The sequence below is a fragment of the Oryctolagus cuniculus genome, chromosome 11 (genome assembly GCF_964237555.1).
Source record: "Oryctolagus cuniculus chromosome 11, mOryCun1.1, whole genome shotgun sequence".
Lineage (NCBI taxonomy): Eukaryota > Metazoa > Chordata > Mammalia > Lagomorpha > Leporidae > Oryctolagus > Oryctolagus cuniculus.
The window spans coordinates 58,948,055-58,970,004 of NC_091442.1; the positions used below are offsets into that span (position 1 = coordinate 58,948,055).

Below are 21,950 nucleotides of genomic sequence, written 5' to 3' on the forward strand. Positions count from 1 at the left end.
ATAAACCTTGGGATGCTGCTCACTGGCAGGAGACGGAAGACTCAGGGGAAGAGACTAAGCTCAGAGCTACAAATTACACAGAGGAGAGGCAGAGAGAGGTCTTCCATCTGGTTCACTCCCCAACTGGCCATAACGGCTGGAGCTACGCCCATCTGAAGCTAGGAGGCTGGAGCTTCTTCCGGGTCTCCCACATGGGTGCAGGGGCCCAAGGACTTGGGCCATATTTCACTGCTTTCCCAGGTCATAGCAGAGAGCTGGATCAGAAGAAGAGCCGCTGGGACTAGAACCGTCGCCCATATGGGATGCCGGCGCTTCAGGCCAGGGCTTTAACCCACTGCACCACAGTGCCGGCCCCATATACACAAGTCTTTTTAAAAATAATTCTTCGGCCGGCGCCGCGGCTCACTAGGCTAATCCTCCGCCTAGCGGCGCCGGCACACCGGGTTCTAGTCCCGGTTGCCCCTCTTCCAGGCCAGCCCTCTGCTGTGGCCAGGGAGTGCAGTGGAGGATGGCCCAGGTGCTTGGGCCCTGCACCCCATGGGAGACCAGGAGAAGCACCTGGCTCCTGCCATCGGATCAGCGCGCCGGCTGTGGCAGCCATTGGAGGGTGAACCAATGGCAAAGGAAGACCTTTCTCTCTGTCTCTCTCGCTCACTGTCCACTCTGCCTGTCAATAAAAAAATAAAATAAAAAAATAAAAATTCTTCAAAAATATTGTTTATGTATTTGAAAAAGTTACACAGAGAAAAGGCAAGAAGACATGGGGGGGTCCGGCGCTGTGGTGCAGTGGGTTAACGCCCTGGCCTGAAGCACCAGCATCCCAAATGGGCGCCGGTTCAGACCTGGCTGCTCCACTTCTGATCCAGCTCTCTGCTATGGCCTGGGAAAGCAGTGGAGGATAGCCCCTGCATCCATGTGGGAGACCTGGAAGAAGCTCCTGGCTTTGGATCAGCACAGCTCTGGCTGTTGTGGCCAAATGGGGAGTGAACGATCGGATGGAAAACCTCTCTCTCTCTCTCTGCTTCTCTTCTCTGTGTAACTCTAACTTTCAAATAAATGAATAAATCTTTAAAATATTTGTGTATGTATTTGAAAGGCAAGGTCACTGAAACAGGGAGAGACAAGACACAGATCTTCAACTATTGGCTCACTCCTCAAATGCCTACAACATCCAGGCTGGCCCAGGCCAAAGCCAGGAGCCTGGAAATCAATCTGGGTCTCCCACGTGAGTGGCAGGAACCCAAGTCCTTGGGCCACTACCTGCAGCATAACAGGTGCATTAGCAGAAAGCTGGATCTGGGGCTGTGGTGTAGCAGATTAAGCCACTGCGTATGATGTTGGCATCTCATATAGGCACTGGTTTGGAACCCAGCTATCTCTCTCACTTCCAATCCAGGTCCCTGCTGATGTGCCTGGGAAAGTAGACAAAAAAAATGGCCCAAGTGCTTGGGTCCCTGCACCCACATGAGAGACCTATAAGAAGCAGGACTTGATTCCAGAAGCTCTGGGTTCCTGGCTTTGACCTGGCGCAGCCTCGGCTGTTGCAGCTATTTGGGAGCTAACCAGCAGATGGAAGATCTCTCGCTGTTTCTCCTCTGTAACTCTTTCACATAAAAATAAATCTTAAAAAAAAAATCTTAAAAAGGTTAGACAGGACTTGATTCCAGGTGCTGCCATACGGGATGTGAGTGTCCCAAGTGGCGGTTTAACCCACTGTGCCACAATGTCTGCTCCTAAATTTTATTTACTCCTTTTATTTGAAAGGTAAAGAGTGAAAAAGAAAGATCTCTTATCCATACAGCTCTTCCACGCACTGGTTCACTCCTCAAATGTCTATGACACCCCAGGCTGGCCCATGCCAAAGCCAGGAGCCAGAACCTCAAATCCAGGGCCTCCTGTGTGGGTATCAGACTCAACCACTTAGGCCTGTCAGGGTGCACATTATCAAGAAGCTGAAAGTAAAGTAAGACCAGGACTCAAACCCAGGCACTCTGGTAAGGAATGCAGGCATCCCACATGGTGCCTTAACCAAACCACCTACCCCTCAAAATTCACTTCAGCAAAAACTGAATTAAGCCCACATCCACCAAGCTGCTGTTTGCTGTTAAGATTTAACTTATTTCAAAGGCAGAGTTACAGAGAGAGGAGGGGAGGTAGAGAGATTTTTCTATCCACTAGTTCACCCTCTAAATGGTGGCAACAGCCAGGGCTGGGCCAGGCCAGAGCCAGGAGCTAGGAGCTTCCTCTAGGTCTCCCATGTGGGTACAGAAGCCCACAGTGGGTCTCTCCCACTGCTTTCCCAGGCACATCAGCAGGGAGCTGGATCAGAAGAGCAGCAGCTGGGACACGAATCGGTGTCAATGTGGGATGCTGATGTCGCAAGTGGCAGCTTTACCGACTGTGCCACAGCGCTGGCCCCAGCTGCTATTTTTAGTGATCCCTTTCTACATATTGTGTTTCTTCTGCCATCTCAACTTCCTTCCCACCAACTTAAGAGGATTCCAAGCTTCGGCCATTAGAAAGTCTTAGATGCTGCTGCTCCTCACCCCTCCACGATATTAGGGGGTCGAATTTGTGGTGCAGTGGGTTGAGTCACTGCTTGGAATACCCACATTCCATATTGGAATACCAGTTCGAGTCTCAGCTACTCCTCCTCCAATCCCAATTCCTGCTAATACATCCCTGGAGGCAGGAGATGACTGTCCAAGTATTTGGGTTCCTGCCACTCACATGGGAGACCCAGATGGAGTTCCTGGCTCCTGGCTTCAGTCTGGCCCAGCTCCAGCTGTTGAAGATATTTGGGGAGTGAACCAGTGGATAGAAGATCTCTGTCTTGCACCCCCTCTCCCTACCCCCTGCCACTATGCCTTAAAATAAATAAATAAAAATTTTTTAAAATTCACACAGGGTAGAGGAACTCTTTGCCCAATCATTAGGCATGGAGTTTATGGCCCGAAGCTGTCTGTTCTAGCTGGCTTCAGACAACACAACCAGGAATTCTGCTGTGTGTGATTTTAAGAAACACTCTTGACCTAGTTTATCACTTTAAGTAATTACATTTCCAGAAAACTAGAGGATATGGCATGAATCCTCCCCTCCCAGAAGTCTCTTTCCTAACCCTTTCAAGTTCCGAATATAAAAGGGAGAAGATACTGATCTACACATTAAGGACAAGATGAGCACAATTCAGACATGGTTGCACATGTCAAACAAATTAAGGGTCAATGGTCTTAGAAATTAAACATGCCTTTTTTTTTTTTTTTTTTTTGCCAGGCAGAGTGGACAGTGAGAGAGAGAGACAGAGAGAAAGGTCTTCCTTTGCCATTGGTTCACCCTCCAATGGCCACCGCGGCTGGCGTGCTGCGGCCGGTGCACCACGCTGATCCGAAGCCAGGAGCCAGGTACTTATCCTGGTCTCGCATGGGGTGCAGGGCCCAAGCACCTGGGCCATCCTCCACTGCACTCCCTGGCCACAGCAGAGAGCTGGCCTGGGAGAGGGGCAACCGGGACAGAATCCGGCGCCCCGACCGGGACTAGAACCCGATTAGCCTAGTGAGCCGCGGCGCCGGCCCGCTTCTGTTGTTTCTTAGAACAGCTGACTTCACACACACACACACACAGGAACGATGCCTGCCTTTCCGGGGGAAGTCAGTTCTGGCTGCACGCAGGCACTGGTGTCTGCAATACTACCTTCCTGGAATGTGACTTTATTGGACCAATAATGTGCTGTAGTTAAGTGGGTGTGGAACACAACTGTCTACCCAGCAGCCACTTCCCCTCCTCCCTACAGTACACACCCCAGCGTGTGCCCGGAGGCAGTACGCCTGCCAGGGGGATTACACAGGATCCTCTCTGCTATATACTCACTTTCCCGGCTTCCTCTGCAACTTGAAATGACTCTGACCTAGCTCTGGTCAACAAAACATAAGGGAAAGTCAGCTAGGGACTGGAGAAACAGAAGAAAGCCTTCACTGCTCCTTCATTTCTGCTTGGGTCACTGTATGAGGATGTGATGCCTGGAACTACTGCAGCCTTTTGTAAGGCCTTGAGGTGACCAACACGAGGAAAAGCTAACACGGTTATTGGAACACATATTTAAAAATTAGAATCACTGTAACTTTCTCTTCCCTTAACATATAAGCATTTTTATAGCTCACTATTTTTTGAAAACATATAATGACTGTATATAATTCCATCAAATAAATGCACCATAGTTTAATGATTGTCATCAGAAGTGAAGGTAGTGGGGTGGGTACTGTGGCACAGTGGGTTAAGCCATAGCTTGTGATGCCAGCATCCCATATTGGAGTACCAGCTGGAGTCCTGGCTATGCCTCAACTGATCCAGCACCCTGGAGGCAGTGGATGATGGCCCAAGTGCTTAGGTCCCTGCTTCCAGGCTCCTGGGAGAGGAGCTGAAGAGCCACAATACAGTCTCTTCCTGCTTCCCTTCCACCTAACATTTCCCATCCACTCCACCCCTTACAGTTCTCCAACTTCACTGACACAAAGCTCACTCTGGACTCCCCTGAGCCTGCTCACTTCCTAAGACACTTCACTCACCTGGCGCACCCTCCCAGGGAGACTGCTACAGGCTCTGCATTCTCTGCCCCGCCCCACCCCCAGTACTGCTCCCTCATCATCACCCACAGATGTGTAAAAATCCCAGCTCCTTTGTTTCTATCCTCTCTTACCGGCCATTCACTAAGCACCTGGTCATTCCTCAACAGTTACCAAAGGGTCTGGCACCCTGAGTCCTGCTATCACTAGTTCCTGGTATGTGCAGGGCTCACTGACGAAGGTCATTCTGTGACTTGCAGCATTGCCTGCTGTGCTGGGTGCTGCTGGCCCCCTCCCTCATAGTCCTTTCCACTCCTTCCCATTTAGACTGACCCCAATCTACCTGCAGGGTGAGAGGTACACTCTGGGTGGTCTAGGTGAATCAGAGCAACAGCAACCTCCTTGCTACAGGGGTGTGTGATAACCCATGCTTATGCCAATCAAGACGTTATATTTCCTGACCACAGCAATTTGCTCAAGGGCAGATGGACATTTTCCCTGTTCTTTTTAAAGATTTTATTTATTTATTTGGAAGGAATAGCAAGAGACAGAGGGAGGGAGGGACACAAAGAGAAAGGCAGCCTATCTGCTGGTTCACTCCCCAGATGGCCACAATGGTCAGTGCTGGTCCAGGCTGAAGCCAGGAGCCTGGAGCTTCATGTGGGTCTCCCACATTGGAGGAATGGGCCTAATTACTTAGCCCATCTTCTGCTGCCTTCCCAGGTGCATTAGCAGGGTGCTGTATTGTAAGCAGAAAAGATGGTACTCAAACTGGTACTCCAATATGGGAATGTCAACATCACAGGCGGCAGCTTAACCTGCTTTCCATAACACCAGCCCCAGATGGACATTTTTCTAAGTTGCTCAGGGTGAAGTCCAGGAGTTGATTCCAATGGTCAAGAGAAGCTTGGCCGGTGCCGCGGCTCACTATAATCCTCCGCCTTGCGGCACCGACACACCGGGTTCTAGTCCCGGTTGGGGCGCCGGATTCTGTCCCGGTTGCCCCTCTCCCAGGCCAGCTCTCTGCTGTGGCCCGAAAGTGCAGTGGAGGATGGCCCAAGTGCTTGGGCCCTGCACCCCATGGGAGACCAGGATAAGCACCTGGCTCCTGCCATTGGATCAGCGCGGTGCGCTGGCCGTAGCGCGCCGGCTGTGGCGGCCATTGGAGGGTGAACCAACGGCAAAAAAAGGAAGACCTTTTTCTCTGTCTCTCTCTCTCACTGTCCACTCTGCCTGTCAAAAAAAAAAAAAAAAAAAAAAAAGAGAGAGAGAGAGAGAGAGAGAAGCTGACAAATGCAGCATAGTGACAAGAGAATTAGAGTACGGGTCCCTTCATTACACTGTGAACTTCCAGATCAAAATAAACCAATAGTCTGCCCTACCTCCTGACCTTTCCATGACATAAGCCAATAAATCCCTTTTATTGTTTGGCCAGTTTAAGTCAGATTTTTGCTACTTTCAGTTGAAATAGTCTTAAGAATATTTTCCTTGGGACCGATGCTGTGGCATAGTAGGTTAAACCTCCAACCGCAGTGCTGGCGTCCCATATGGGTACAGGTTTGAGTCCTGGCTGCTCCACTTCTGATTTAGTTCCCTGCTAATGGCCTGGGAAAGCAGCAGAAGATGGCTCAAGTGCTTGGTCCCCTGCACCCACATAAGAGACCTGGAGGGGCCGGCGCCGCGGCTCACTAGGCTAATCCTCCGCCTAGCGGCGCCGGCACACCGGGTTCTAGTTCCGGTCGGGGCGCCGGATTCTGTCCCGGTTGCCCCTCTTCCAGGCCAGCCCTCTGCTGTGGCCAGGGAGTGCAGTGGAGGATGGCCCAGGTGCTTGGGCCCTGCACCCCATGGGAGACCAGGAAAAGCACCAGGCTCCTGGCTCCTGCCATCGGTTCAGCGCGGTGCGCCGGCCGCAGCGCGCCGGCCGCGGTGGCCATTGGAGGGTGAACCAACGGCAAAGGAAGACCTTTCTCTCTGTCTCTCTCACTGTCCACTCTGCCTGGCAAAAAAAAAAAAAAAAAAAAAAAAAGAGAGACCTGGAGGAAGCTCCTGGCTCCTGGCTTTGGATGGGCCCAGCTCCGGCCATTGCGCCATCTGGGGAGTGAACCAGCAGATGGAAGACCTCGCTTTTTGCCTCTCAAATAAATAAGTAAATTTTTCAAAAAAAAAAAAAAAATCCTCAAATCCAATAACCTATGCATCCCTAAACTTTCAACCCTCCATTCCCAGGGCCACTTATCCTAGTTCTGTCTTCTTTAAAAAAAGATAAATAAATAACCAAAACAAAAAACACGACTTTTTAAAATTTAGTTTTTAAAAATATTTCAAAGTGGGGGGTGGGGAGAGAAAAAGAGAGGGAACCATCTACTGGTTCATTCTAAATAGCTGCAACAGCCAGGGCTGGGCTATACCGAAGCCAGGAACCAGAAAATCCATCTGAGTCTCCCTTGTGGTTGGCAGAAACCCAAGTATCATCTGCTACCTCCAGGAAGCTGGACCAGAAGTAGAGGCGCTTACACTCAGTCCCAGGCACTTCAATATGAGATGTGGGTGTCCCCAGAAGCAGCTTAACCTTTGCCACAATGCCAGTTCCTGTTCCTGTCTTCTGTATCACCTAAAATCTAATCTCAAGTGCACTCTTTTCTCCAACCACAATCCTGAGATCTCCAACAATCTCACTTCTTCAACTTCATTGAAACTCCAGCCCTACTGACACTGAATCCTGTCAATCTAACAGCCCACTCCCATAGACTCCTCCATCTGGCCTGGGCTATAAAGCCTCTTTCATCCAGAATCCCAACTCTCTTGATCTCACAATTATCCATCCACAAAACTTAACTGTTCCAGCTGCCCCTTCTGTCTGGTTCAAGTACTGCTAGAAGGAAACTGCTGCCTTGGGGATACTAACTCAGGATCTCCCACTGCAACCACCCTCCATGCTGCTCAGCCAAGTTCATGTGCAGAGTGCAGCAGGCACTCGGTCAACACTTGTTGGTAAGCCATCCTTCACAGCACCTATTTCAGTTCTTCACTCTTTCTCAAGTTACCTCCCATGAGTTCCTATCTTAGTAAACTGAATCACCTCACCTACCACCAGGGTAAAAATCAGAATTCAATACATAGGAACTTTCTCAATTCTTGAATCTCCAACCTACCTATGGAGTCACTACTATCTATGTGACTGTCCTTTCATCCAAACATCCATTCATGCTATAATTATTTGCGGGCCTAATATCTATGTACCAGCCCATGCTTCTGCTTGGTTCTGGAAGTACAGTGTGTGTGTGTGTGTGTGTGTGTGTGCATCAGGGCAGGGGGTGGTGGTACATAAAAGGCCAAGAGAACAGTCTGAGCTGTGAGGACACTGGACAGCTGTGAAGATCTATGCTAGCAGGTATGGCTGGTAGACATGTGGCTGGTACAGGCAAGATGTGTTTGAAACTTTTTCTGGGCCACTGTTGAGGATTTATTTTTATCTTATATTTAAAGATTTATTAACTTGAGGGGGCCAGTGCTGTGGCATAGCAGGTGAAGCCACTGCCTGCAGTGCCGCCCATATGGGCGCCGGTTCAAGTCCCAGTTGTTCCACTTCTTTTTTTTTTTTTTTTTTTTTTTTTTTTGCCAGGCAGAGTGGACAGTGAGAGAGAGAGACAGAGAGAAAGGTCTTCCTTTGCCGTTGGTTCACCCTCCAATGGCCGCCGCGGTCGGCGCGCTGCGGCCGGCGCACCGCGCTGATCCGATGGCAGGAGCCAGGAGCCAGGTGCTTTTCCTGGTCTCCCATGGGGTGCAGGGCCCAAGCACCTGGGCCATCCTCCACTGCACTCCCGGGCCACAGCAGAGGGCTGGCCTGGAAGAGGGGCAACCGGGACAGAATCCGGCGCCCCGACCGGGACTAGAACCCGGTGTGCCGGCGCCGCTAGGCGGAGGATTAGCCTAGTGAGCCGCGGCGCCGGCAGTTGTTCCACTTCTGATCCAGCTCTCTGCTATGGCCTAGGAAAGCAGTGGAAGATGGCCCAGGGCCTTGGGCCCCTGTACCCACAAGGGAGACCTGGAAGAAGCTCCTGGCTTCAGATCGGCTCAGCTACAGCCAGTGTGGCTATCTGGAGAGTGAACCAGCAAACAAAGTCCTCTCTCTCTGTCTCTGCCTCTCTGTAACTCTTTCAAATAAATACATAAATCTTTAAAAAAAAAAAAAAAGATTAATTTGAAAGGCAGAGTTACAGAGAAAGAGATCAATCTTTTATCTGCTGATTCATTCCCCAGATGGCGGCAACAGCTGGGACTGGGCCATGCCTGGATGTAGGGGCTTCATCTGGGTGGCAAGGACTCAAGTACTTGAATCATCTTCTGCTGCTTTTCCCAGGCCATTAGCAGGGAGCTGGATTGGAAGTGGAGCAGGTGGGAACTGAACCCAAGCTAGTATGGGATGTTGGCATTGCAGGTGGCTGCTTAACCTGCTGTCCTACAGAATAGGCCTTCACTGTAAGGAGTCTTGACCAAAACATGAAAGGCGGGCCACGGCTGACCCAAGCATTCCATACTGGTGTGTCAGCTTGAGTGCTGGCTGCTCTGCTTTTGACCCAGCTTCCTGCTAACGTCCCAAGGACAGAAATGAAAGATAGCCCAAGAGCTTGAGCCTCTGCCACCCATGTGGAAGATCCATATGGAATTTCTAGCTCCTGGCTTCATTCAGCCTGGCCATCCTGGCTGTTGTGGCCATTTGGGGAGTGAACCAGAGGATGGAAGATTCTCTCTCTGTTCCTCCCTCTCTTTGAGCCTCTGCCTTTCAAATAAATAAATACATCTTTTTAAAAATGTAGAAGGATTTTAAGTAGGGAGATGACATGATCATATGCACAGTTTGAAAAGATCGCTCCACTTATTACAGCCATTGTTACCTGTGTGGCAGTTTATTCTCTGTACTTTCCAGTAGGCTAAAAATATTTCAGAAAGATTCCCAGGACCTAACACAGACCTCAAGTCAGAATCTTTGGGGACAGAGTCTGGCAGTCTATCTGTTTATGAAGCTCCCAGGAGACTCTGGAGAACAGCCAAGTCTGTGAACCAGTTTTAGAACATTGCAAAATCAAAACTAGCATTACTTACTATAAAGCTTATTTTTGTTTATATCTTACAACTAATACAAGTGCTTAAAAATGATGAAGGGTGGGGCTAGGTGTTTGGTATCAGGGTTAAGACACCTCTTGGAATGTCTGTGTCATATTTCAGAGGGCCTAGGTTTGAGTCGCAGCTCCACTCCCAATTCTAGCTCCCCAGGCCTGGGAAGAAGACCCTGGGGATTTGGGGAGTGACCAGTGGATGGGAGATCTCTGTATGTCTCTCCCTCTCTCTCTCTGCTTTTCAAACAAATTAAAATAAATATCTTTTTAAAAAATGACTTGGGGAGCTACTGCTGTGGTATAGTGGGTAAAACAGTGCCGGCATCCCATATGAGTGCCAATTCAAGTTCTGGCTGTTCCACTTCTGATCCAGCTCTCTGCTATGGCCTGGGAAAGCAGTACAGGATGTCCCAAGTGCTTGGGCCCCTGCACCTGCATGGGAGACTAGGAAGAAGCACCTGGCTCCTGACTTCGAATCAGCACAGCTCCAGCCGTTGTGGCCATCTGGGGAGTGAACCAACGGAAGAAAGACCTTTCTCTGTGTCTCTCCCTCTCACTGTCTGTTACTCTACTTCTCAAATAAATAAATAATAGAATCTTTTTTTTTTTTTAAAAAAAAAAGGGAAAAAAAGAGCTATAGTGCTGTGTGATACCAGTAATTGTTCTATTGGGTTTTTAACCTATTCTTTTTTCCTTGGAGATATACTCTTCCTAATTATTTAGAATAAACACGCAATTTCCAACATACAAATCACATCCAAGGTGGGGAAGATTAGTGAGACTGGCATGTATTACAGGTACTCCATACACATAATGTGAATGAAGACTGTGTTTAGGGGCCAGTGTTGTGGTTGTGGCAGGGGAGGTTAAGCTGCTGCCTGCAGTGCTGGCATCCCACATGGGCATAGGTTCCAGTTCCGGCTGCTCCACTTCCAATCTAGCTCCCTGCTAATGCAAATGTGAAAGCAGAAGATGGCCCAAGTGCCTGGGCCCCTGCCATCCATGTGGGAAACCCAAAAGCAGCTCTTGGCTCTTGGCCATTGCAGCTATTTGGAAAGTGAACTAGCAGAGATGGAAGATCTATCCCTAATGCTGCCTTTCAAATAGGTCTTTTTTTGAAGACTATGTTTAGTCCAGTTTGTGTTATAACAAATAAATAAATGTGGTACAGCAGGTAAACTCACATCCTATATTGTAGCGCCGGTTCAAATCCCAGCCTCTCCATTTTCAATCCAGCTTCCTGCTAATGCACCAGGGAGGGCAGTGGATGATAGCTCGAATGCTTGGGTCCCGCTACCCATGTGGAAAACCAGAATGGAGTTCCTGGTTCTTGGCTTCGGCCTGGTCCAGTCCTGGTTGCTGCAGACATTTGGAGAATGAACTGGCAGAAGTCTCTGAATTTCCTTCTCTCTGTTGCTCTGCCTTTCAAATAAATAACTAAAATCCTTAGTTTTAATTTTTTTAAATGTTCATTTATTTATTTGTAAGGCAGAGTTACAGAGAGGGAGAGAGGGAGAGACAGAGAATCTTCCATTGGTTGGTTCACTCCCCAAATGGCTGTACTGACCAGGATGGAGTCAGGGGCTGGGAGCTCTATCTGGGTCTTGAACCGGCGCCCATATGGGATGCTGGCACTTCACGCAGCAGCTTTACTTGCTCTGCCACAGCGCCAGCCCCTGTTCTTTCAATCCAGCTCTCTGCTATGGCCTGGGAAAGCAGTGGAAGATGGCCCAAGCGTTTGGGCCCCTGCACCCGCATGGGAGACCCAGAAGAAGCTCCTGGCTCCTGGCTTCGGATCAGCACAGCTCCGGCCAGTGTGGCCATCTGGGAAGTGAACCAGCAGATGAAGACCTCTCTTTTTTTCTCTCCTTCTCTGTGTAAATCTTTCAAGTAAAATAAATAAATCTTTAAAAACAAAAAAATAAAGAAAGAAAACAGAATAGCAAGGACTTGAACCAGTACCTATAAAGGATGGCAGTGCCACAGGCAGCAGTCCAAGCCTCTATGCCACAGAGAGTTTTTAAGCCCGAAAAAGAAAATAAAAAAAATTTTTTAAAAATCTTTTCAGAGAGAATGTGTGGCCAGCGCCGCGGCTCAATAGGCTAATCCTCCACCTGCGGCACCGGCACACCGGGTTCTAGTCCCGGTCGGGGCACCGGATTCTGTCCCGGTTGCCCCTCTTCCAGTCCAGCTCTCTGCTGTGACCCGGAGTGCAGTGGAGGATGGCCCAAGTCCTTGGGCCCTGCACCCTATGGGAGACCAGGAGAAGCACCTGGCTCCTGGCTTCGGATCAGGGCGGTGCACCGGCTGCAGCAGCCATTGGGGGGTGAACCAATGGAAAAGGGAGACCTTTCTCTCTGTCCACTCTGCCTGTCAAAAAAAAAAAAAAAAAAAAAGAGAGAGAGAGAGAGAATGCGTGTGTGTTCTCACCTGCTAGTTCACTCCCCAAATGTCAGTAACAGGTCTAAGCTGGGGTCAGATCCAGGAGTGAAGAACTCAATCCAGGTTTCTCACCTGAGTGGCAAGGATTCAATTACTTGAGGCATCACTGGCCTCAGGAGCCAGAGCTGGGACTCAAACCCAGGCACTCCAATGTGGGCCACAGGTGCCTTAACCATTAGGCTGAATGTCTGCTCCCAGCTGTGTTATTTATGAACGAAAGACAGGCACAGCACAGACAATGAAGGCCAGTCTTTCAGTGTGTGTTTGCCAAGGGTCTTCTCTCTATTGCAGCATTTCCCTATAAAACAGACTGAAAATGCTACAAAGTCAGCAGATGCCATAACCACTCACATTTGGCAAAGTGCTAAGAGTTGGCCATAGATTGGAGAAAGGGGGAGAAAAAAATGAATCAAACACTTATAAGAAATATAGTCCTTCTTGCTCTCAAAGCCTTCATACCTACTGATCCTTCCTGGGTGTAAACTGGGGAAACACCAGGGCGGGCATTTGGTCTAGTGGTTCTAGAGCCTATGTCCCATATTCATTACCTGTGCTCAATACCTGGCCTCTGATCCATGGTTCCTGATAGTACAAGTCATGATGGCTCAGTTCACTGGGTTCCTGTCACTCACATGAGACCTGCTTGAGTTAACAGCTGCTGGCCTCAGCCTTGACCCAGCCCTGGCTGTTGAGAGCATTTGGGACATGAAACAGCTCTGTCTCTCTCAAATTAAAAAAAAAAAAAAAATTGTTTTTATGGGGAAAACACCATCTATGTCATGTACTGGGAAGACTAAAGCACATTCATGTAACACTTTACAAAACTTCGGCTGCCAGACACTGTTTTTTTTTTTTACAAATGTTAACACAGCTAATGCTCCCGGTGGGGCACACTCTTCTGACTCTGATGGGAGAACCCAGGACCACAGCTGGCGGGAACGGGAGTCGAACCTGAGCACGCTGGGCGCTCTCTCAGGCTCCCCGCCTTTTCACCAGGCCCTCACCTGCGCGGCCTCCGGGAACCGGCAAGCGTCGTCACCGCCGCTAAGTCTGCGGTACAAACCCTTTCTTCTCTTCCGAGCAGCTTTCCCCACCCACAACCACCACTCACACGACCCATAGAGTTCACTCGCGCCTCGCCCCGCTGACGCTCGGCTCCCTGCACACCTGCGCGTGGCCCCGGCCGCCAGCACCACGCCAACCCCAGGGTATTATTTTTGCGATGCCGTGAGCATTTTCGGATCCATGGAGACCTCGAGTTGGAAATCTGAGGCAGGTGACCAGGCTTAACTGTACATTTTTTAACATTTATTTCAGTGACCAGCTCATCATAAAACAACAAAAACAACTTGACAAGTTAACTGCCCCAAACGACACAGTAATGCATCGGCCTCTCTTCTCTTTCCACCAAACTGCGCGGGGCACCGACAGAGGCCGCAGGAAGTGCTTCCGGCTCCGCGACCTCCGCGTCGCCTGCAGCAGCCCCACCGTTCCCTCGCTTCCGAGTCCTCTCGCCGGCAGACGTGTTAACAGGGGAACTCACCAGGCCTCGGTACGGAGGTTTCGGGTGAGGGGTGGGGACTGTAAATTGCTGCCTTTCAGTTCCGGGACAGAAACCGCGCTCCAAAGTGCTTGAGTCACCAACCGCCGCGGTGACTCGCAGAGCCGGAAGCCGCGCCGAGCCGGAAGCCCCCGTCCACTGCCGGCGGCGCGTTGTTTCCTGTGAGCCCGCGGGCGCCAGGGACTACAACTCCCGGCGTGCTCTGCGACCGCCAGAATTAACCCTTGAGCGCCGGGGACCGCGGTGCACCCCGCCCCCGCCCCCGTCCCCGTCCCTCACCCGGACCCCGCAGGGTGAGTTTTGCGGGACCAGGGAGGGCTTTTTTCCTTTAAGGGTTGGGTGTGTGTGTGTATGCATGCTATGGCTGTATTCCCCGCTGGAGGAATGATTCCTTATTTTCCAGAAATAGGACAATTTGCTGTAATGAGATGAGTCGAGCTTTTGCAAATGGGAGACCCAGCATCGCTGAACCCCAGGGCCTAAATGAATTCATTACTGTCTTCCTTTAAGAAGGCTACTTTAATCCTTTTCTCACCCCTTGCACCCCCAGAACAAAAGTATCCAGCAATCCCTCCCCACTCTCAAACTCCCCCGCCCCCCACGACCCTGGCCCAGCGCCCCCAGCAAGGTTTGTGACCTGGGCCCCTGAGGTGGGGCTTTTATTATTTCTTTGGTTGCGGGGGTGAGCAACTCAGGGCACGCACAGGTGCTCCCACATCATTCTGGATTAGAGAACGTAGGCCCTTTGTCTCCCAGAACCGGCGGTAACCCCCAGGTGCCACCAGGGGGTCCCTGCAGGTTCAGCCAGCTTCCTGCCTTTTGTCAGACTTGGGCTTGGGATAAAAGGTCTCTTCGTTGGAAGGGTGGTAGTGGGTTAACGTTAAACCCGACCTTCACCCCCACCCCACACAACACTGGGCACCACCGAGGCAAGCGGAGTCCCCCTCCTCTTTCTGTTGCTATTCTTTCTTGATCCCTTGCACAGTTCCAGTTCTGGGCTGAGCGGGGGCCCACAGATTACACATATCAGAGATTATTAGAACAATGTGGAGTCAAGTATCACTGCTGCTAACCCAGGGTCAGGGAGGAGTGGCAGGGGTGGGGGTGACACTGCTTGATTTTTTCACCTTTCACCTAGACCCTCCTTTAACTTACCCAATTCATGCTAGGCTCCCTGCCCCCGCCCCCCCTCCACCCCTATCTGGGCTGCTGGATTCCCTCCTTTGCTTCATCCCTATCTCCGTGTGACTGGCAAGAAGCCGGTCCTCACCCTGGAGGTTAACTCCCAGATTCTGGGCAGTCTCCGGCTTCCTCTCCCTGGCTGCCCAAGGGGAACATTGTTTCAGGCAGCTCTTGGGGAGGGGTGAGCAGAAAAAAGAAAACCTTGGGGCAGGAGTCCTGAACCCTGGGAGGCCAGGGGAGTGAGGGCAGGCAGGCATATCTCTCTTCCACCTCATCCTCGCCACCACCGCCAGCTGGCTCCCTGCTCCTGCCCCCGCCTCTTGACATCCCAGACTCCCTGGCTATTTAAACAGAGATGGGTGCCCCCATCGGCACATTGTCCTGTGGCCACTGGACATCATGCCTCCCAAGAAAGATGTTCCCGTGAAGAAACCAGCAGGGCCCGCCCCAGGGCCTGCCGTCTCCAAGCCAGCTGCCAAGCCAGCAGCGGGGGCTCCTCCAGCCAAGCCCAAGGCTGAGCCTGCTGTCCCAGCAGCCCCCGAGAAACCCCAGGAGCCCCCAGTGGATCTCTCCAAAGTGGTGGTGAGTCCCTGGAAAGTGAGGCTAGGATCTGGAGGGGGTGGGTCAAGGGTGGGATACTGCCCCTGGGGACTAGCAGGTGCCTAGAAGGCAGGGAACCCGGGAGCACTGGGATGAGGTTGGAGTTTTCCCTGTGCGCCCCATCTGGAAGCACTCAGGCTTATAACGCCGCTGTGGTCTTTGCTGTTCTCTCCCTGGAAGCTATTACACATGTGTGTATGTGTACATTCACCCGCTGTCGGTGGCAGGGACCCTGAGATGAGGCGCACCTGGGGGGCTCTGAGGACAGTTTCAAGGTGAAGGGAGAGAGCTGTTCCCTGCCTCTGGCTGCAGCTCTGAACCCCAGGAGGGGAGGCTGAAGAGGGCAGACTTGTTAGACAATCACAGCTGGGGGCCAGGGGTAAATTTAGCCTTTGTTCAGCCCCCAGTTATGTGAGGGATGCAGGGCTCAGGGCAGTGGAGGGAGGGGAACAGGTGGCATGGGATTAACCCTGTTCCCAGGAAACCCTCCCCCCTGTAATTCCTCCTCTTGGGATTCTCCCAAGGCCTAAGGCTGGGAATGGGACAGAGGTGGCTGCCAGTTGGTGGGGAGGAGGCTCAGAGGGACTGCATAATCCTCGTCATCTCTCCTCACCTGCTCTCTTCCACAGATCGAGTTTAACAAGGATCAGCTGGAGGGTGAGGAGAAGCTGGTTTCCTGAGCCACTGTCCAGTCCCAAGGCCCCGGTCAGATCCTCTTGCTGTTCCCCTAACCCCGGCCCTGACCTTGAAGCCTGCCACATAGTTCTTTTTTCCTCCCTGGCTCTTCCCAGCTGTCACACATAGTTGCTGAGCCTGCCTCTGTCTGGGAGTGATGGGAGTCCTGGACTACAGTGATCCCTCCTTGTGTCCCCCAGAGTTCAAGGAGGCCTTTGAGCTGTTTGACCGAGTAGGGGATGGCAAGATCCTGTACAGCCAGTGTGGAGACGTGATGAGGGCCCTGGGCCAGAACCCCACCAACGCCGAGGTGCTCAAGGTCCTGGGGAACCCCAAGAGTGACGGTGAGGGGATCCTTGGGACAACGCAGGTTTTTCTGTGGCTAGATGTCGGTAAGGTGACAAAGGATGCTGGGCTGGATCTCGGGACCTGAGAAACCGTCAGACACCAGGCAGAAAAACATCCCGAATGCTGAGCACGATGAAAGGTGGTGTGGGAGGGGCCCCGGCGACATCACACTGACCTGTCTCATGCTTCCCTCCAACCGCCAGAGCTGAAGTCCCGGCGTGTGGACTTTGAGACCTTCCTGCCCATGCTCCAGGCAGTGGCCAAGAACCGGGACCAAGGCTCTTACGATGACTACCTGGAGGGGCTTCGGGTGTTTGACAAGGAGGGAAACGGCAAAGTCATGGGAGCAGAGCTGAGACACGTCCTCACCACCCTGGGTGAGGCAGGGACAGAATTCTATGAGGGCTGGTGGGGGAGTGGGGGAGCAGTGGACCAGGGTAGGCAGAGCCAGGGAGAGGATTACTGCCCTGCTGGGCAGGAGATGGAAGGGCTGGGGACAGGACCTGAAGGGCTGGCGCTTCCAGAGGCTAACGTGCCTCCCACAGGGCAGAGAACGGGAGACAAGTGGGAGACGTGTGCCCGTCACCCCTGGGAGTCAGTTCCCTTGTCCCTAGAAACTCCCATCAGTAGCAAGGCACTTTGTTACGAGTCGAGATGCAAAACAAGAGGCTTTACCGCGACAGCGGGAGGATGTCCTTGGGGGGAGTGGCTCCGAGCAAGTCTCCAGGGTGGGATAAGAGGTGCCACCCAGAAGAGTGTGGCTTGGGCCCCTGAGGGACCGCGCCAGGGCGGGGCTCCAACGCCGCCGTGTCTGGGGTGCAGGAGAGAAGATGACTGAGGAGGAGGTGGAGACTGTCCTGGCGGGACATGAGGACAGCAACGGATGCATCAACTACGAGGGTGAGGGGCCGGGGCGGGAGGGGCCCTTCGGGGGCGGCTGGGCGCACCCTGGGTTACCTAGAGTCGGGCGCGGTGTCCGCAGGCCCGGGTCTGAGGACCCTCTGCCTCCTCTCTCCGCAGCTTTCCTGAAGCACATCCTAAGCGTCTGAGCTCTACAGGTAGGGCCCTGCGACCTGAGGGCCGAGTCTCCCCCGCCTCCCGCCAGCTCAGAAAGCCGCGGACTGCGCGGGCGTCAGAGCTTGGCAACTTTCATTTTTTTCCCACAGATCCCGCGGGGCCAGATACTGATTCCCCCCACCCCCTGCAGGAGGAAGCACGTTCCTGCCACTAGGAGGCCACCTATTGTTTCAAAATAAAGACACGGTTCCTTCCTCGGTCTCAGACTGGTTTTCTTTGTGGGGTTGGAGGGGAGTGACGCCTTTCCCCACTTCCCGGTACCTCATCCTCCGATGTTCTGGGAGTTAGGAGGAGCAGATCGCTGCGCCCGACCCCCCACCCGCTCGAGCGTCTGCGGGCTCAGGTGCGAGCGACCCCGCCCGTCTCATTACTAATGCAGTAATGTAACCGCCCGAGCCCGGGGCGGGGCGCCCATTGGCTGGCCGGCCCGGGGTGACGTCATCAGGGCGTACTAAGACTAGGGTTGGGCCCGGAGCCGGAGCCATTACTGCAGGAAAAGATCCCGCAGAGCTGAGCGGTCAAGATGGTGGGGCCCGGGGCCTGGGAGCCGAGTGGGGTTTGGGACGAGGCGGGCAGCCGGGGGCAGGGGACGAGGAGCAGGCCAGGGTAGCGGGCGAAGGGGATCTGGGTGGGTTGGAAAGCCTGGGGTCCTGGTGCTGCTGGGGAGCGGAGCCCCAGCCTGCAAGAGGAGTTTGTGGGACGGGGATGGAGCATGGGGCGGGGGGGGGGGGGAGGTTGGAGTTCGGGTGCTGACCGCTACCTCTTCTCCGAGCAGTGCGACTTCACCGAGGACCAGACGGCAGGTAGGTCATTCTCTGGCTCCAACTGAGGTCATCTTCAGGGAGAAGGACACTCCCTCTGGCTCCTAACCCCAAACTGTTATCTCTTTACCGCCCCCCACCCCCACCCTCGGGAGAGTATCCCTGGAGTCCCTTCTCCCTTCTTCCGGGTCCTCTGTTTCCTTTTCTCACTTTCTTCCTCACTCCCCTTCTACTCTAGATCTGAGCCCCAAGCACTGGGTGAGTTTTAGGTGTGGGTATGTGGTCACCTAGTGCCTGCTGTGTGTGGGGTTTGGGGAGGGTCTGCGTGCCTCTGCTGTCCCTTAATCACTACATCTGCCTCTTCTCTCCTCCTTTAACTCTCCCTCCCTGCTCTCCCCACCCCCGGCTTGAATCGTGCAGATTGTGAAGGGCAGTGACCTGATTATTTCCCTGAAGTCGGGGACAGGGGAGTGTGCCCAGGATGTGACTATAGTTTTACTCTGCTAAGGTCTTTGTATGGTGGAAGTGGCCAGCTGGGATGACCCAGGTCTTGGGCTGTTGCTCCCACTTCCTTATAAGGACATGACCCAGACTGGGCGGTGGCAAATTCCTGCCCTGAGTAGTGTTTTAGTAGCGGGAGGCTGGCAGGCCTGCTGCAGGCGGAGGGTGTGTGCACATGGATGTTAGCAGACCACCAAGGGGACCGGGTGGCTGATTCTTCATGTGGGACACTTGAGTTGGGAGGAGAAATGGATCCCTCCTGGGACACTTAGTGTAGAGGTATCTGGTTTCCTCAGCTTGATCAGGGCCCTCCCAAGGCAGGGTTCAGGTTAACCCCCACGGCCCCAGTACTGACCTTCATCTGAATCCTCAGAGTTCAAGGAGGCCTTCCAGCTGTTTGACCGGACAGGCGATGGCAAGATCCTGTACAGCCAGTGTGGGGACGTGATGAGGGCCCTGGGCCAGAACCCCACCAACGCCGAGGTGCTCAAGGTCCTGGGGAACCCCAAGAGTGACGGTGAGGGTCGTAGAGAGCAGCCCCACTCCAATTGAGAGCTTCAGAGGCCCCAAGCTCAAGCAAGTCTTGTCTCGATTAGGAAATCCCAGGTTGCCCCTGCTGAGTCTTTTTTTTTTTTTTAAGATGTATTTATGTGAAAGAGTTGGAGAGACAGAGAGATCTTCCACCTGCTGGTTCACTTCCCAAATGGCTAAGAGCCAGGCTTGGGCCAGGCTGAAGCCATGAAGTCAGGAGCTTCTTCAAGGTCTCTCACATGGGTGCAGGGGCCCACACACTTGGGCCGTCTTCTGCTGCTTTCCCAGGCCACAGCAGGGAGCTGGATTGGAAGTGGAGCAGCCAGGACATAACTGACACCCATATGGGGTGTCGATGTTGCAGGCAGTGGCTCTACCTGCTAGGCCAGAGCGCCCACCTCCCACCCCTGGAGTCATTTGCTGACTGTGATCCTGAGAGTTCCCTCCTGAGAGCTCGTGTGACTTCCTGGCCTGACGTCCCCATGCTTCCTTTATGACAGAGATGAATGTGAAGGTGCTGGACTTTGAGCACTTCCTGCCCATGCTGCAGACTGTGGCCAAGAACAAGGACCAGGGAACCTATGAGGATTACGTTGAAGGCCTTCGGGTGTTTGACAAGGAAGGGAACGGCACTGTCATGGGTGCTGAGATCCGCCATGTCCTTGTCACACTGGGTAAGGCTCTGTCCTTGAGCTGAGCTACTCCTACTCACTCTGAGAGACCTCACTTGTCACCCACCTTAAAAAATGCCTCCTTCCCTCTGCAGGTGAGAAGATGACAGAGGAGGAAGTAGAGATGCTGGTGGCAGGGCACGAGGACAGCAATGGTTGTATCAACTACGAAGGTGAGGGGTCACCTGGGGCAGTCACAGGGGTCAGCTTAGGGATAAGACTTGGGGTTTTTCATATCCCTGGACTTGGGCTCCAAGAGGAGCCAGGAGGCAAAGGGCAGGGCTTGGCCTGGCCCAGCCCAGGGGTTGGGGGAGAGGGTCAGGGGGAGGATGACAGGAAAGGAAGGGGGAACGTGGCACGGAGAGTGGGGAAGGAAGGGGACGTAGACTCCACGGGATGTGTGTCCCCCAGCGCCTGACCCTTCACCCGTGTCCGTGTCTTGTCTTCACCACGAATGTCTCTTCCTTCCTGCAGCGTTTGTGAGGCATATCCTGTCGGGGTGACGGGCCGTGGGGCGGGTACGGCTCCTCCCAGCCTCTCCTCTAGTTGATCGCCCCAGTGTCTCTCTCCAGCCTGTGCTCTCGCCCCTGCCCTCACCCTTACTACCATCTGACTTCTGGCATGTTCCTGCATGGAGCTGGCTAGGAGGGGAGGGGTCCTCAAAGAGGAAGACAGCCTGGGGGAATGGTACCTCCTTCCTTCACACCTGGAACGGGCTCTGAAGTTTCGCTTACAGGGCCCTGGGTGCTGGTGACTGGGAACTCTCAGCAGCCAAACACCAGTCTTGCTTTAGGGTGAGCCTTTGGCCCTAGAGCATGGTGGTTGGCACAGGAGGGGCGAGCCGCCTGCCCCCTCCGTAGCTATAGCTTAATTGTCGTCTCCCCTTCCCTCTGCTGGGGCAGCTTGGAGGTACCCTAACCCGAAACTCTGTCCTCTCCTCCTGCCAGTGGCTGACAGTAGCTGTAGGTGTAGCCAAGACCTCTTCTGCATCTGCTGTGTTCTTGCTGCAGGGTGGGGTGGGGGACTAACAGCCAGAGGGAGGGCAGCTAGGGGCAGGGAGAACCGGTCAGACTCAAGGTGGCTCTCCTGCAAACTGGCCCCAGGTTGGCTGCCATGGACGTGGCCCCTCTAGTGCTACCTTCGCAGTCTTGCCGTCTCCTGGCCCTGGCGCAGCCCTCCCCAGCCGAGTCCCCAGCTCACTCTGCCCTTCCTTTCCCCAGAGCTTGTCCGGATGGTGCTGAACGGCTAAGGACACTCCCAGAATCCCCAGAGCCCGTGCCTTTCCCTCTGTGAGACTGTATCAGGCTCTCTGCTCACGGCACCTTTCCTGAGCTCCTCTGCCTGTCTGCCGTCCGCACTGACTAAATAAACTTGCTCTCTGTGTCCCCAACTCGGCTCTTCTTTGCTTCCTGACCAGAGTGCAGGGGGAAAGGTGAGATGCTGAGGACTTCTGTCCTCAGACAGAGCCCAAGATCAATGGACCAGGGGCTGGGGAAGGGCCTCCAGGAGCCATTTTGCCTCATTTCAGAGAAGCCAGCCACACCCACCAGTGCTGCCAAGTGCCACCTCTTGGGGCTGAGGACAGGCACAAATCCCTGGGAGACCAGGGCATCCTGCTTCCATCCCATATCAGGCGTCTCTTCCTCACACTCCAGCTCCTTAAAGCCAGCCCCTGCCCTCCCAAGCACTGACAGCCTTTTGTGGGAAAGCCTGGGGAGTGTTTATTAGAGCTAAAGCCAGGCCATATTAGCACTGCCTGAGCCTGTCTGTCACGTGGCACGGCTAGGGGCCAGTAATAACAAGTAGGTGAGGGACTCCCTCCCCCTTCCCTAATAAGGGAAGGAATGAAGGATACAGATTCTGCCCACTGTGGGGACGTCCTTCCCAGCCCCACACACAGCTGTTTATGCTCTTGCACCCATGCA

General features: G+C 53.2%; 2 protein-coding genes and 1 long non-coding RNA gene across 13 annotated transcripts in view; 2 read left to right on the forward strand and 1 right to left on the reverse strand.

The window, feature by feature from the left end:
- The window catches only part of LOC138844361 (uncharacterized), a 28,666-nt gene extending 14,866 nt beyond the window's left edge, over positions 1 to 13,800 (reverse strand). For all 4 annotated transcript variants that reach the window (XR_011380094.1, XR_011380096.1, XR_011380093.1 and 1 more), the window contains exon 1: positions 13,662 to 13,800. This is a non-coding gene — a long non-coding RNA (uncharacterized lncRNA). The remainder of the gene's footprint in view (positions 1 to 13,661) is intronic.
- LOC127487399 (myosin light chain 6B) lies at positions 13,555 to 17,760 on the forward strand. 7 transcript variants are annotated; one of them, XM_070052412.1, is made up of 8 exons: positions 13,555 to 13,670; positions 15,215 to 15,443; positions 16,091 to 16,118; positions 16,337 to 16,480; positions 16,688 to 16,861; positions 17,307 to 17,384; positions 17,505 to 17,542; positions 17,651 to 17,760. In XM_070052412.1, the coding sequence occupies exons 2-7, from the start codon at positions 15,261 to 15,263 to the stop codon at positions 17,531 to 17,533; spliced, it is 636 nt and encodes a 211-aa protein (XP_069908513.1). In that variant the 5' UTR covers positions 13,555 to 13,670; positions 15,215 to 15,260; the 3' UTR covers positions 17,534 to 17,542; positions 17,651 to 17,760. The 7 variants fall into 7 exon arrangements, with proteins under 7 accessions (XP_069908513.1, XP_069908511.1, XP_051688746.1 ...); XM_051832786.2 differs by lacking the exon at positions 13,555 to 13,670 and adding an exon at positions 13,816 to 13,972; XM_070052413.1 differs by lacking the exon at positions 13,555 to 13,670 and adding an exon at positions 13,816 to 13,972 and having other exon boundaries at positions 17,310 to 17,384.
- A 1-nt stretch (position 17,761) lies between these two features.
- On the forward strand, positions 17,762 to 21,415 carry MYL6 (myosin light chain 6). Of its 2 annotated transcripts, XM_008256643.4 has the most exons (7): positions 17,855 to 18,087; positions 18,337 to 18,364; positions 19,197 to 19,340; positions 19,855 to 20,028; positions 20,121 to 20,198; positions 20,500 to 20,543; positions 21,246 to 21,415. In XM_008256643.4, exons 1-6 carry the CDS (start codon positions 18,085 to 18,087, stop codon positions 20,526 to 20,528), a joined length of 456 nt encoding a protein of 151 aa, XP_008254865.1. In that variant the 5' UTR covers positions 17,855 to 18,084; the 3' UTR covers positions 20,529 to 20,543; positions 21,246 to 21,415. The 2 variants fall into 2 exon arrangements, with proteins under 2 accessions (XP_008254866.1, XP_008254865.1); XM_008256644.4 differs by lacking the exon at positions 20,500 to 20,543 and having other exon boundaries at positions 17,762 to 18,087.
- Positions 21,416 to 21,950: the final 535 nt, after the last annotated feature.

What these genes read in the sequence shown, in the direction of transcription:
- MYL6 (XM_008256644.4), top strand. An exon ending in CACCGAGGACCAGACGGCAG is followed by an intron (nt 18,365 to 19,196) that starts GTAGGTCATTCT and finishes CTGAATCCTCAG; the next exon opens with AGTTCAAGGAGGCCTTCCAG. An exon ending in CCATGTCCTTGTCACACTGG is followed by an intron (nt 20,029 to 20,120) that starts GTAAGGCTCTGT and finishes TTCCCTCTGCAG; the next exon opens with GTGAGAAGATGACAGAGGAG.
- LOC127487399 (XM_070052410.1), top strand. Translation starts at nt 15,261, where the DNA reads ATGCCTCCCAAGAAAGATGTTCCCGTGAAGAAACCAGCAGGGCCCGCC. An exon ending in GAGGCTAGGATCTGGAGGGG is followed by an intron (nt 15,481 to 16,336) that starts GTGGGTCAAGGG and finishes TGTGTCCCCCAG; the next exon opens with AGTTCAAGGAGGCCTTTGAG. An exon ending in GGGGAACCCCAAGAGTGACG is followed by an intron (nt 16,481 to 16,687) that starts GTGAGGGGATCC and finishes TCCAACCGCCAG; the next exon opens with AGCTGAAGTCCCGGCGTGTG.